This window comes from Arvicanthis niloticus, chromosome 25 (genome assembly GCF_011762505.2).
Source record: "Arvicanthis niloticus isolate mArvNil1 chromosome 25, mArvNil1.pat.X, whole genome shotgun sequence".
NCBI lineage: Eukaryota > Metazoa > Chordata > Mammalia > Rodentia > Muridae > Arvicanthis > Arvicanthis niloticus.
In genome coordinates this window covers 20,312,577-20,327,015 of record NC_133433.1, presented here as the reverse complement: position 1 = coordinate 20,327,015, position 14,439 = coordinate 20,312,577, and the positions used below count along the sequence as shown (strand labels likewise).

Here is a 14,439-nt window from a genome sequence, read left to right as displayed (position 1 = left end):
CAGTGGGCTACAAGAGACCCTATCTCAACCCTTGTACCCCCTCAGAAGTATTATTGGATACATGAAAGTTCATTTTGTCTCTTGAACCTTTAAAATTTGAAACTTTTAATTTAAAAACACTGATCCTCAAAATGTTATTTTATCTGTATAGTATTCTGAATTTTGAAAACATCATATTGATTTGGAAAATCCTATGACACGGAATTGCTTATAAGGGCAGTAGATATTAATTTCCAAAAATGCAGATTTAAAATTTCATTTATATATATCCCCTTTAATACACACACACACACACACACACACACACACACACACACACACACACACACGTACATAATCATGTTCTCCTGAATTTGAGACAGGGTCTTACCACATAGCCTTGGCTGGCCTGGATATTACTATGTGTATTGAACTTGTAACAATCCCCACTACCCCACTATATGTCAGTTTACCAAGTGCGATTATAAGGATAAGAAACCACAATTAAAATTTGTACATTTATTTATATTATTTATTTTATGCGTACCTGTACAGGCACACATATATAGGGCAAAGGACAAGTTTCCAGAATGGATTCTCTATGTCCACTGTGTGGGTCCTGGATATTGAACTCAGGTCACCAGGCTTGGTAGCAAGTGCCCTTACCCACTGAGCCATCTCACTAGGCACAGGCTAGAATTTTTAAAGAGCAATTTTATAAACAAGCCTCACTCATATCACTAGAGTTGGAGGAATGATGGGCCAATGGTTAAGAGTACACACAGAAGACCTAACTTCATCCCAACATCCAATCAGGTGGCTCAGTGCCTACAACTCCTTTTAACTTCAGCTCCACAGGATCCAAGAACACTAACACCTCTGCCCCCCAGAAGCACTCCCATACATGAGGTATACAGTTACACACACAAAGCAAAAGTGTGTGTGTGTGTGTGTGTGTGTGTATCAAACACACTTAACCCCAGGAAAAACAAAAATTTAAAGTCCCCAAATACACACTATTAAAGGGAGGGGGCACTAGAAGGATAGCTCAGCAGTTCACACTGCTTTGTTGCTCTTCCAGAAGATCCCATGTGAGCCCTCGCTCACACTGTCCCTAACTCAGGGGATCTAATGCTCTCTTCTGACCTCCTAGGAACCACATGTGCATGCACATAAAAACACACACAAATAAAAGGTCAAATAAACAATTTTAAAGATTTTTAAAAAATGTTTTGAATAAATTTTATTTTGTTTTCCTTTGAGGGGAAGTTGCAAGGGCAAAGGGCAAATATGGAGCAACAGAGAGGTGAGTGGGACTGGTGCATGACGCGAGGTCATGAAGAACCAATACAAAGTTTTTAAAAAGGCATCACAAAGTTAAAGCATCTAATGCAGCTATCATAATGTATAATATACTCATTTTCCCTTCTAAGAGTGCTCACAAATAAAATATAAAGCCATTGATATCTCACTTACCAAAATAAATATCCGCTTGAATAATTAGCCAAGCATGGTTGTTTGGATTTATACTGAGTGCATATCGAACTAGCTCTTTCACAGTGATTGCTACAGCTTCAAAATCCACAGACTGGAGGCTGAAGAAAAGTATTATACAATGGTCTACTTTTAAAGTCTGCTTCAAATTTCACACATACATTTATTAAAAATAAAAGTCACAACCAAAGTCTCAATAGCCACAATCTTTACCTCTGCTATTACTTAAGCAATAACAAAGCACCTATGGCTCCAACACTAACAATATTCCTATGTGATCATGTATCTTCCCAGGACTTCTCACAAAACCCCTGGATTCGATGGCACTGATGAGGTTGCAGGTTAGGGGTGGCAAATATACCACTTTAGTGCTTTATACAGCAACACTACAAAAGCAGGAGGGGAACAGGCCAAAGGCTGTAGCCCAGGGTCAATGTGGAGGCCTATAGTTATTAAACCAGAAAAGCCAAGCCAGCACCCAAGAAAACATCTGATGTCCACTCTTTCCTAGAAACCAAAAGCTTAGTGAAAGAGAACTCAGTCCTCCATCAGAAGCACATGCTCATGTCACGGCCATTTACAAGGGAATGTGACAAAGCAGGTCTGTTGGCCTAAGGGGTTAGATTTTATCATTGACCCACAACTGTGCCCAGTACAATGAGGAAAGAATTATTGCTATTATTAACAAACAACAAGTTCTGTATTTACAGCTAAAGCAGTTAACTGAGATGTTATGTTACTGGATGTATAAAATGTTAACAGATAGATCTAAGACGCCTATCTACATAGCAACCAGTATTAACCCAGTAACCATTAACCCAGTGTCATAGACACTGTTCTTGGAATGCCATCTCAGGAATCCATACAGACTCTTGATCAGGAGAAGTATGTTTTCTGGTCAAACATGCAGTTACCTTTTTTTTTTTTTTCTGAATCAATTTAAAGTGCTGCCATCCTAAAAGACAGCAGTTAAGCCTGCACTAACATTAACTGCCCCGTGTCAAGGGTAGATACTATTTTTATACCTATTTTAGAAATGAAGAATTTAGCAAGAAAGCAAGTGGCTCACGGTCATGTGCCCAGTGCACACAGAGGCCACGTTTCAGGGCTCCAAAATAAGCCCTACTTGCTTTTTATGAACATAAACTGAAAATCTATGTACAGTCTGAACTTAACCTGCAGAGGTAATAGAGGTAACAAACAGTGAGTCCAAAAGCTACCAGTTAGTTAGAGAAACAGAACTAGGGGACTGGAATGTAGCTCAGTTGCAGGGTGCCTGTCCAGCATTGGCTCTGAATTCAATTATCAGCACCAGTCAAAACAAGGAAGCAGGACACAAAATTGTGGGCACCTGATTAGAGTCCTATAGCATATACCAAATCGTGTATAAAATCAGTATAAAAATGGTAGAATTTGCAGTCTGGGTGTACGATACTCCTTTGGAAACAAGCAAGCAGACAGCAAGTCACTATAACTCTTCTCCCTCACTCCTGATTTTGTATTTTTGGGTTTTTAATTTTTTTGTTTTTGTTTTTGGCCTCAAGTCAATGATCCTCCTGCCTCAGCCTGCTGAATTCTGGGATTATAGGTATGCACTATTGTCAGAACATGGTCCAAGAATGGAGATTTCTGAGTACTTGTGAGAATGATCCAAAAAACCAAAAAAGAGTCTTATGATCTCAATTTCTTCAAAAACAAAGGCTTGTTCTTAGACTATGACTCTGTACCTCTTCCAGTGGATAGGAGTGAGTTAATTTCACACTATTCATTACAATAGGCCACTGCTATTTGTTTATATGTTTCTATGGAAAAACATACTCTTGTTACTTGTGACTTGCTGGACAAGGAAGCTTGCCCTTGGGACTAACTAGATACTTTACTCATGTGACTCTTCTTAACCTTCAAAGTATAAACTGTCTGATGCTCTTAATAAAGCTGGCTACTGCACGAGAGTTTAGTCCATTTATGTATCAGCTCTTTCCTCCCAGGTCCCACAGCCTCTAGGTTGGTAAACACATCAGCAGACCTGCTGTCTGCAATCTGTAACTGTGAGCTGGAAATACATTATTTGTATTTACTGTGCTACCTTCTTACCTGTGTCCTAAAACCTCCTCTTCCTCAAAGACATCCCTAAGATTAGTAAAATAAGGTTGGGACCTATGCTTTAAGTACACAATAAACTTAGGAGGGATGGCAAAATTGGAAGGAGAAACTTTGGACCATTTAAAACTGGCATGATACTACACCCCTGTAACCCTAGCTCTTGGGAGACTGGGACAAGAGGACTGAGAGTTCAAGACCAGCCTAAACTATAAAAAGAGATCCACGTAAAGGAAGGAAGGTGAAGGGATAGGTTGGTCCTATGACAACTAAAAGGTTTTGAGTCCTGATAAAAATGACAGCACTGTAAGAGCTCTGTAGGGAATTCTAAACAAGTCACTTTTGTAATGACTAGGAAGAGAACAGCTATAGCTGAGAAACACCACAGTGTCTGTAGAATCCTACACACTTGTGGCCTTTAATTATCCCAGAGTATCAAGACTAAATAGGATGATCTGTAAATATATTTATTATATACACTTACTTAGGAATGGAAGATGGCCAGATAGAAATGTGCTCGGCTGTGATATCATTCACAATGTCCTCCTTTTAGAAAGAAAAATGTGCCTTTTATTTTTAAGCAGTATAATTTAAAGAAATTTCTTTCCAATCATTTTTAAATAAAATTATAAGATACTGACCCGAACATTGTGAAGCTTCACAAAGAGTGATAAAATAATAGTCAACACCAGTGGTTCCTATGAAGAAACACAAGAACATTTACAAAGCATGCATGCCCACGCGTGTGTCCTGTCAATCTCAAGAGACAGCAAGTATTTTCTATTTTCTTTCTTTTTTTCTTTTTTCTTTTTTTGAGAGAGGGTTTCTCTGTGTAGCCCTGGCTGTCCTAGAACTCACTCTGTAGACCCAAGTTGGCCTAGAACTCAGAAATCCACTCGTCTCTGCCTCTCTAAAGGTTTGGGTCACCACTGCCCAGTGCCAAGTATTTTCTTACAAGAGACCTTTGTCTTTTGAGAATTTTGAATCTACAGTGGAGCACACTAAACTTTATTTTCAGTTTCACAATAAAATTATAGCACATAATATACACTTAAATCATCACATTTACATACCTAGCTTATAATCACCTCCAGCATTTTAAACTCCAGTCATCCCCAAAACTCAGTAATCACATAAAAAAAAACTTACCCGTAATTTTTTGATAAAAGAAAGTAGTTCACTCCTACAAAAAATTATATATTTAATATCAAACATTAAAATAAGATAAAGAATATAAATAATATTAAACTTTACACCTCTCTTTTAATTCCAGTTATGAAAAGTATGTCTAGCTGGGTGGTGGTGATACACACCTTTAATCCTAGCACCAGGCAAGTGGAGCCAGGCACTCCTGAGTTCAAGGCCAGCCTGGTCATAGCAAATTCCAACATAGGGGTACTAGGGGTACTCAGAGATTGTTTTGAAGAAAAAAAAAAAAGAAAGAAAGTATGTCATACCCACTGGTATAATAAGCCAGTACATTTCTTTTTTATTTTAATCATATAAATTTTTCAGTACTATCTAATTGTAGACTGATTTTGAATTCAGTGATTAAATTAAATCTCTGAGCTGGTAAGTTGTTCAGTGGGTCAAGGCACTTTCCGACAAACCTAAGAACCCGAATTGGGTCCTTGAAACATACTTGAGAAAACAGGAGAGTACGTACTTGTCTAGCTGTCCTCTGACCTCACGCACATGCAACAAGCCTCCTTTCCAACAAAGCAATCAATTAATAATTAATTACATTGATGGTAGACAGTCTTCTTAAACAAAAAAGTATTTCCAGGAGTGGCCAGGCAGAGGGGAGCACGAGAAGAGGACCCAAGAATCCTTCTGATTACATTTATCATTGCACATACATACGCGTATGTTCCGTGGTTCGATGATGGAGATCAGGAGACAAACTTGCAAGAATTGGGTCTTCTAGCATTTGAGTGGGATTAAACTTGGTACAAATGCCTTCCTGCGCCATTTCATCAACACATTTTTTTTTCTCTTTTTGGTTTTTGAAAAAGGGTCTCACTCTATAGCCATGGCTGTCCTGGAACTCTCTGTATAGACCAGGTTGGCTTGAACTCAAAGAGATCTTCCTGCCTCTACCTCCCAAGTGATGGGATTGAAAGTGCGTGCTACTATGCCCATCTCCAGAATTCCTAAGATTATATATTTTGAGGTTTTTGTGTTGTATGCATAAATGATCCCACAGTCTTGTGAACATTAGGCAATACTCTTCCACTGAGCAACTCCAAAGCCTGAGATTATCTATCTTTACAAATCTATAGGATGAAGATGTTCTGGGGAAAGTACAGGCAATGTAAACTAATGCAAATGCAAAATTAGCACTGAGAGAAACATACCGAAACATTATACCTAGTGTGGAGTCTCTCTGCTTTATTAAACTAACTCTGCCATCATTTCCTCGTTTGTGCTGGTTAGACACGCTGCAGATCTGAACAACAACTTCCCAAAGGTCTTTAGCAGTCCGTCTACTCTCTTTAGGACCTGGAAGTTCTTTGCAGGTGGCTGCTAAAAGCTGTCCAAGCTGTAATGTGAAAAACAAAACTATAGACAAGAGAATCTAATTCACATGACAGTCTTATAATAAGAGCACACTGGAGGGAAGACAGGAACCTCCCCAGACACTCAAACACTTACACCCAGTATTCAATACAACTCTCCTTCTACTATATGGCTCCCAGGGATCTAATCTAGGTTGTCAGACTTGGTGGAAAGCACCTCTACATGCTCAACCACCTCTCCAGCCTCAGTCAAGATAAAATTAAGATTACAGAAGGTGGATGACAAGTATAAATCAAATTCAGGGCCAATGGGATGGCCCAGTGCGTAAAAGTGCTTGCCACGCAAGCCTGGCTGTACCTGACAACTTCAGTGTGATCCCTAAAACCCATGTTTAAAAAAAATAAAAGGCAACAGCTGGATGTGATGCATCTGTAATTTCAGCATTCCTACTGCATGATAGGAGGTAAAGACAAAAGAGTTCCTTGGATGCTCTTCAGGCAGCTAGCTATGGAATTCAGCAGGACAGAACTAAGAGGCTCTTCAATCCCATCAGGAAAACCCAGTGCCCACAAAACTGAACCCAGATTTAAAAAGTTTTTTAAATGGAGTTTCTACTATTTTAGGTCACTTCTTTTGGAAAAAAAAGAATTGTGACAAACAAAAACTGTTGTTTTCCTGTATTTTTTTGTTATAAAAATATTCTAACAAAAATCTAAACAGTTCACCACAATCTGATACTCCATACATACACTGCAGGGTTTGCTTCTAATTGAGTTATACAGGAGCACAGAAGTTAACTAATACACCACGGTTGATGTGCTTAACTGAAGGTCACTGAATTTATTATTAAACAGGTAAATTTAATTAAAGGTGAGATCCTGGAGTAGTGATTATATCTGAAATTCCAGCACTTAGGACAGGCTAAGGTAGGAGGAGCTCATATCTGAGGCTAGCCTGTGTATTAAGCCTGTATATTATAATAACTATATATTAATTCTGAGGCCAGTCCAGGCTACATATTAGAAGTTTTCTCAAGAGGAATATCTTACCCACACTACCCAAAATGTTAAGCATTGCAAATAAACCATCTTGAGCACCTGTGCCAGATAACATATAGAGCACAAGACATAAAACTGCTTTTAAGAACTTACTATATCACAAGGAAGACAGACAATCACACTGCATAAGCAACAATGTCAACACTATCACAAAATCAGGAAGAGCACAAACCTAGCAAGAAGAGAAAGTGATTCATCCATTTAGAAAAAAAAAAAAATACAAAAACACATAAGCCAGTGGGCAGGGCCATTCCAGCAAGGAGAGCAGACAGCCTATACAGAGTACAGAAGCATGAAAAGCATCATGGGAGCACTGTGAGGTCAGCAGAGGAGTTTAACAGGACATGCACCTGCCAAAGCACTCACACCTTAAAAGGCCTTGTAGGTCAAACTGAAAATCTCGAGTGTGGGGCTAGAGAGATGGGTTAGCCTTAGGAGCCCGGGCTGCTCTTCCAGAGGATCCAAGATGAATTCCCAGCACCCACATAGTGGCTTAAAACCTTCTGCAACTCAAGTGTAGGGGATCCAATGCCCTCTTCCAGCCTTTGAGGACATGAGACATGTAAGAAGGGAACGGACATGCAAGCAAGCCAAACACCCATACAAAAATAATTAAAAAAAAACAAAAAAACAAAACAAAAAAACAAAAACCAAGTTGTTATCCTCCAAGATCAGTGGGTACTAACTGCTTCTCCTCCATCTCCTACTATTCTTTCGCTTCCTCCTCCTCTTCCTCATCTTCACTAACTATACACTCAGAGTCAGTGAACCTTGTGCCTGTGAATCCTGTGCTGTTGCCATTATACTACAATGTCTCCCTCTCTGATCCAAGGAGGGGACTAGATGGTTTTGTATTATTTCAAAAGATACTATTTTAGTCATCTGCTAAAAACTTTCCCTTTGGTCATATGCTTATGCATTGTGTTAAAAGATAACACGGGCTTTACCCTCAGCCACTAGACCAGTCACAGTCTCAGGAATGCTTCTCTTTAATAGACAACAGACAATTTCTATTTAAAAAAGAAGGGGAAGGGGAGGTGGCAGAAACTGCATATATGTCAACCTTAACACTTGTTGGGAACCTGAGGTTAAAAAAAAAAAATCATTAAATTTCAGGGCAGCCAGGTTTATATACTAAGACACTGTCACAAGAATAAAGGGTGCTGGGATTATCTTGTTCTCATACACACTAGGAAAGAGGTTTTGAAACTGAGCTACATTCCCAACAAAAACCCATGTGCCTCACTACCAACTGACAAGCTTGCCTTACCTGATACGGTACGACAGAAATCAGACAAATTTCAGAGTGGTAGGAGCTAATGAAATGGATACATTAATAGAGTACTAATAATATAAAATAGCAATACTCTGATAATCATTTTAGATTAAATATTAATTACCTTTACATATGGATTATTCTGATTTAAAAATGCAGGAACTTGCAAAGTAAGATATTCATTTTCTCTCCAGTTTAACATAAAAGCAACACACTCTTCAGCTATAACTTTACGAAGAGGAATATCTAAAAAGCAAGGAAAAAAACAGTTGGAGAAGCCAAGCCTGGGAGCAAAGGTCTTCAATCTTAACATTCAGGGAGGCAAGAGGATCAGAAGTTCCAGGTCATCCTAGGCTACACAGCAAATGCAAATGCAGTGTGGGTTACAAAAGATCTTACCTATGAATAAGTTAATGAATTAATAAATAAATGTACCAGAGACAATTTAAAACACAAAAGTAGTACAGAAAAGTCACCAAAGTTTGTTTTAACCACTGTTTCCTTTTAAATAAATATAGCAAAGCATGTTGTCAATTTTTGTAGCTCAAAGCAGCAACCAGATTGTAACATACTTTAGGAGTAAGAATATAATGCATCCTTAGCCACAATGCCAAGACAATGCCCTGGAAAGACCAATGAATCTGGTGCCTAAGGCCGGAAGAGGCCATTGAGCTCCTAGAACTAGAGTGAGAGATGGTTGGCTGCTGTAAGTCATCATGTGAGTGCTGGGAACTGACCGACCCCAGATCCCCTGTGAGAGTGGCCAGTGCTCACCTGCTGAGCCATCGCTCTAGACCCTCTCAACCTTTTGTTTTGTTTGAGACAGGCTCTCTCACGGACTCTGCAAGGGCATCTGTACACATGTGCTCACACTAGACAAGACTTTTGTTTTTGTTTCTTTTTTAAAGGAAACCACTTTTCCTCTCACATCCTGACCCACAGATACAACAACAACCTACCAACTCTAACTCTTCTAGTGGCAATGAGAGCCTTCAACTCTCAGAGATTCACCTGCTTCTGCCTCCTGATGCTGGAACTAAAACAGTGTACTACCAACCAAAGCTTCATAAAATTGCAATATAATGCCTAGCTGTGATGACTCATATCTGGAATCCCAGCTTGAAAGACTGAGAGGCAGAGAGAGGCTGAACTGCAGGACAGGAACAGCGGCCCATGCTTGCTACTCCAGGAACTAAGGCAGAAAGAGCACTTGAAGCCAGCATGGCTAACACAGCAAGACTATACTATGTCTTAGAAAATAAATAAAATTACAACATATAGTTTCTATAATGTGTTGAATGATCCAACAAAAACTCATTTCACCCAAACCCCAAACCGCTGCCTTAGAAACTTCTGAATGAAATCATAGCAGGAAATAAGATTTCTACATATGTAACCAGTGAACTGAGTTCATACTGGTTTAGGAGGACCTTAAATGCAATCAATGGTCCCCTAAGAGAAAAAGCACCCACATGAAAACAAGGGCAGAGACTAGAGAGATGCAGTTATGACCATGTAATTCAAGATTATCAGGAGCAACTAGAAACCAGAAAGAAGCAGATAAACTGTTCCCCATATCTTCAGGAGCATGGCTTTGAGTCACACTGATTTCAAATTTTAAATCACACAGTTTGCATAGCCGTTATGGAAACCCCAAGGAACAAAGTTTCTCCCATCACCAATGATCTCAATTCACTTCTAAACCCAAATTATTCCAGGACGGAAATTTTCCTATAGAGGTAAAGTCAAGAAAAGAGACCACTCCCCAACACATACCCTACAATTAAGTACTGAATTTTGCATTTAGATTTGCTAACAAATCTTACCAGGAAGCCTCATTTCCAAATGTCCTCGTACCCTGCTGATAAGGTCAGAAGGAGGTCTCTCTCCTGACTGCCCTATTCCAGCTTCATGAGTGTGAATATCCAAAAGCAGTATCTCATTCAGCATAACCTGACGGAGTTTCGGTGAGAACTCTGTTACCAACTCCAAACAAGCTGTAAATAGCTGTTTTGAATGGGTAAAGTCCTATAAATGAAAGAGGATAGGCAGAGTCAGTCCTCTGGAACCAAAGTATTGTGTATCTTCACGGGACTTGGGAAAGAGAAGGTATAACTGAAATGGTTAACTCTGTATTATATCTAGGGAATGAGGCTAAATTATCTTTTTCTTTACTGGTGATTTATTACAATAAATGCCTATAACTACATGGCTTACTAAACAAGTTTGACAAAATTATACAGTAACAAAGACTGCTATTACACAAGTATAAAATTTTATGACAAGAACCATTCTCCACCCAAGATACTCAGAATTTGACCCTGAAATAGGTTTCAAATTCCAAACTCTTTGCATACCATTCTATTATACTGTATAAGTAGCTAATATATCAAACAAATCCACATTCTTTCCTACCCACACTGCAAGCACTATCCACCCACCCCTCCCCATCCCCATATCGTTCTCACTCTAACAGTCTGACTTCCCTAATCACAATAAAAGGTTTTCTCAGTTATCTTACTGGAATAGGGGCTATACCCCAGTGTTCTGCTAGTCCTCTTAGTTATTTGTTTCTTAGACAGAACACCATGATGCAACCATGGCTGTCCAGAATTTCCTATGTAGGATAGCTTCAAACTCAGAGATCTGTCCTCGTAAGTGCTAGGATTAAAGGCATGTACCATCCATCACACCAAATACGTTTTTCATAACAAGATTTTTGGAGGGTGTTTTCAAGACAATTTCTCTGTGTAGCCCTGGCTGCCCTGGAACTCACTCTGTACACCAGGCTGGCCTCAAACTCAGAGATCTACCTGCCTCTGCTTTCTTAGCACTGGAATTAAAGACATACACCATCTCCTCCAAGAGACTTATTATTTTTTGTGCACGAGTGTTTTGTTTGTACATATGTGCACTAGGTGTGTCCATAAAATGAACACTAGACCCCATGGAACTGAAATTAGAATATTTGTAAGCCACCACGTGGGTACTGGAAACCAAACCTAGTTCCTCTAGAAGAGCAACACATGCTCTTAACTGATGAGCTATCCTTCCGACTTGCTCCCTTTTCCTGGTTCGTATCTGTGTGGTATCCATATTTATCACATCATTCTTGGAGCTCATAGTGCTCTGCTCTAGGATCTCATCGAGCACATTAAAGTCAGGAAACAAGGGATGGAGAGATAGCTTAGCAGGTAAGAGCACTTAAATGGTTCTCAAAGAGGAACTAAGATCTTGTCAAAGCAATCATGTCTAGTACCTCCCAACCTCCTGTAACTCAAAATTCAGGGTGCCTCTGGCATCTGTACACATGATACACATGCCTACACACAGATACATAATTAAAAATAAAATTCCTTTTCACAATTAGCAAACAGGATTTTCTGTTCTGATTAGAAAAGTATGAGGTGTGTGTACATTTGTGGGTGAGGTGGATGTGCCATGGTATGTATGTGGACAACTTCAGGTTGGTCTTCATCTTCTACCTGTGTAAGACAAGATCTCTTTATCTGTCTTGTATACACTGAGCTGGCTGGTCCAAGAATTCTGGAGCTTCTTTGTCTCTCCAGGCTTCTGCTACCATGTCTGACTTTATATGAGTTATGAGATTTGAACTCAGGTTCTCACGTCTGCTCAACAAGCACTCTACCCACTGAGCAATCTCCCCAGCCTCTGAGGAAGGTCTGAACAAATGTTTCGTTCACATCTGACTCACCTTAACAGTACTGCAGTGTAAACCTTTGGCCATGAGAATGTAAACCAAATCTCTTGTTAAATTGTCCTTAATTCCTAGGATAACATGACTATATACAGAAGGTATTTCCCACTAAAAAAAAAAATAATAAAATAAATAAATAAATAAGCAAGCACACATATAGAGAAAGGCAAATCTAGGTGAAAATTTCTCAACAATCTTTGCATTTTTAAAAAAAGTATTAAAAAAATCACATAATTTTCAAACAGAAGGAAAATCGCAATAAAATGTTAATGCGCATAAACATTTCAATGTAAAGATCACTATCGAAGGACTAAAGTTTCTAAAGGATGCTGCACATCAATACAAATGACCACCAGTGGCGCAGCAAAGGCTAAGCATGCACAAAGCTACCATGACACTTTGACACAGAACACATACAAGATGGCAAAGACTCCATAACAAAGAAGAACCTGAAATACCTCAGGAATTCTCACAACAATGCTGCAAGCCAGGTACTGGTCCTCATCTTACAAACGATAAACTGAGGCAGGTACATGGAGGGGACCGATCGAAATATATACAGCAATTGAGTATAGAAAATGGAAGGCACAGCCAATTTGCCTCTTAATTCATTATGCTATATTTTCCCATAAATATCAGGGGAATTCTTAGTATTTAGAGCAATTTCCACATCACTGCATTGTGTATTTAAGCCTTATAAAATATAAATGAATTTCAGGCTTTTCGTAAACGGTGTCACCAGGGGGGAAAAAAATACAGTCCGAAATATTGCTAAAGACTGGAAAGATGGTTCAGCTGTTAAAGGCTAGACTCAGTCTGGTGATGGTACTTTAATCCCAGCATTCAGGAGTAAGAGGCAGGCATATCTCTGAGTCTGAGGCCATCCTGGTCTACATAGCAAGTTCCAGGATAGTCAGAAGAAATCCTGTCTCAAAAAGTGATGGGGTAGCTAGGCTCACAACCAAAATATGAAGAAACACTGCCATATTATTTTAAGTTTCCCTATGGTTACTACAACCCACTAATAGAATGCTTTATATGTATTTTAATTTTTACTATATTTTGAGACAGGGTCTCAGTATGTAACCCAGGTTGGCCTCAAACCCTGAATCCTCCTAACCCAGCTTCTTGAATGCTGGGATTAGAGGTATGCACCTTTGTTTTTAGCTTGAACTGCTACTTTAAAAGTTATCTTTATACTGGATGATGATGGTTCGTGACTTTAATCCCAGCACTTGGGAGGCAGAGGCAGGCTGATCTATCTGATGGCAGCCTGGTCTACAGAGTGAGTTCTAGGATAGCCAAGGTTTTATTTTTAATATTGTCTTGAAATCTAAAGATTCCATTTTAGAGTCAACTTATTGAAACTTCTTTATAAGACTTTCTTTTTTTCCATATAAAGTTTCCTGCATGAGGAGATGGAGAAAAGGTTAAGGCACTGGCTGTTCTTCCAGAGGTCCTGAGTTCAATCCCAGCAACCACATGGTGGCTCACAACCATCTCTAATAGAATTCCTTCTTCTGGTGTGTATAAAAAGAGGGTGCTCATATACATAAGATAAATAAATATTTTTAAAAAACAACTTTCCTGAATGAAAATAACTGTTTGGGGGTGGTGGTCCCAAGACAGGGTTTCACTAACCTGAACCTACAATTCCTAAATTTGCACTGTAGACCAGGCTTCCCTTGAACTCAAGAAATCCCATTTTCTTTGCCTGCTGAGTGCTAGGAGTAAAGGCATGTGACATTACATCTGGCAGAAAGCAAAATATACTTCACAAGAGATGAAAATCAGATGGACAGGGAAGGGCTCATGAAGCCCCATGCCCAGCTGGGGAGCTATTGGTAGTTGAAGGCTGCTAGAGTCAGAAGAATCCGTTTTCTTCGGGCCTATCCTCCAGCAGACTGTTCCATATCCTTGTAAATATGGGCAGTACCAACTGGTTCCAGAAGCCACAGAAGAAAAAGTAAAATTAAAGACTTGAAGTTGGGAGAAAGTTTTGGGTAGAGGTCTCAGAAGAGTTGGAGAGGAGTGGAAGTAAATGTGACCAAAACACACTGTACACGAGCAAGAGACTGTCAAAGGCAGATGTGCAAATGTGAGCTCCTGGGGCTGGAGGAGCAGCTCAGTCAGTGGTCTACTCCTTGCCAGATCAGTGAAGCCTCAGGCTCATCTCTCAGAACCAAAAAACAAAAAGACAAGACCGAAAGCCTTGAGCCCTGTTAGATACAGATAAGATAAATAATATACATTTTACCTATATTTACAGCTGTGTTTCAAATGCATGCAGGTGT

General features: G+C 39.4%; 1 protein-coding gene across 1 annotated transcript in view; it reads right to left on the bottom strand.

Moving 5' to 3' along the window:
• Ints8 (integrator complex subunit 8) overlaps positions 1-14,439 on the bottom strand; it is a 48,751-nt gene that overhangs the window by 9,861 nt on the left and 24,451 nt on the right. Inside the window, exons 14-21 of the mRNA XM_076924188.1 lie at positions 12,143-12,253; positions 10,254-10,455; positions 8,552-8,673; positions 5,931-6,115; positions 4,723-4,756; positions 4,215-4,271; positions 4,058-4,119; positions 1,456-1,574 (exon numbers count right to left, since the gene is read on the bottom strand). Coding sequence (XP_076780303.1) covers positions 1,456-1,574; positions 4,058-4,119; positions 4,215-4,271; positions 4,723-4,756; positions 5,931-6,115; positions 8,552-8,673; positions 10,254-10,455; positions 12,143-12,253 — 892 coding nt within the window. The remainder of the gene's footprint in view (positions 1-1,455; positions 1,575-4,057; positions 4,120-4,214; positions 4,272-4,722; positions 4,757-5,930; positions 6,116-8,551; positions 8,674-10,253; positions 10,456-12,142; positions 12,254-14,439) is intronic.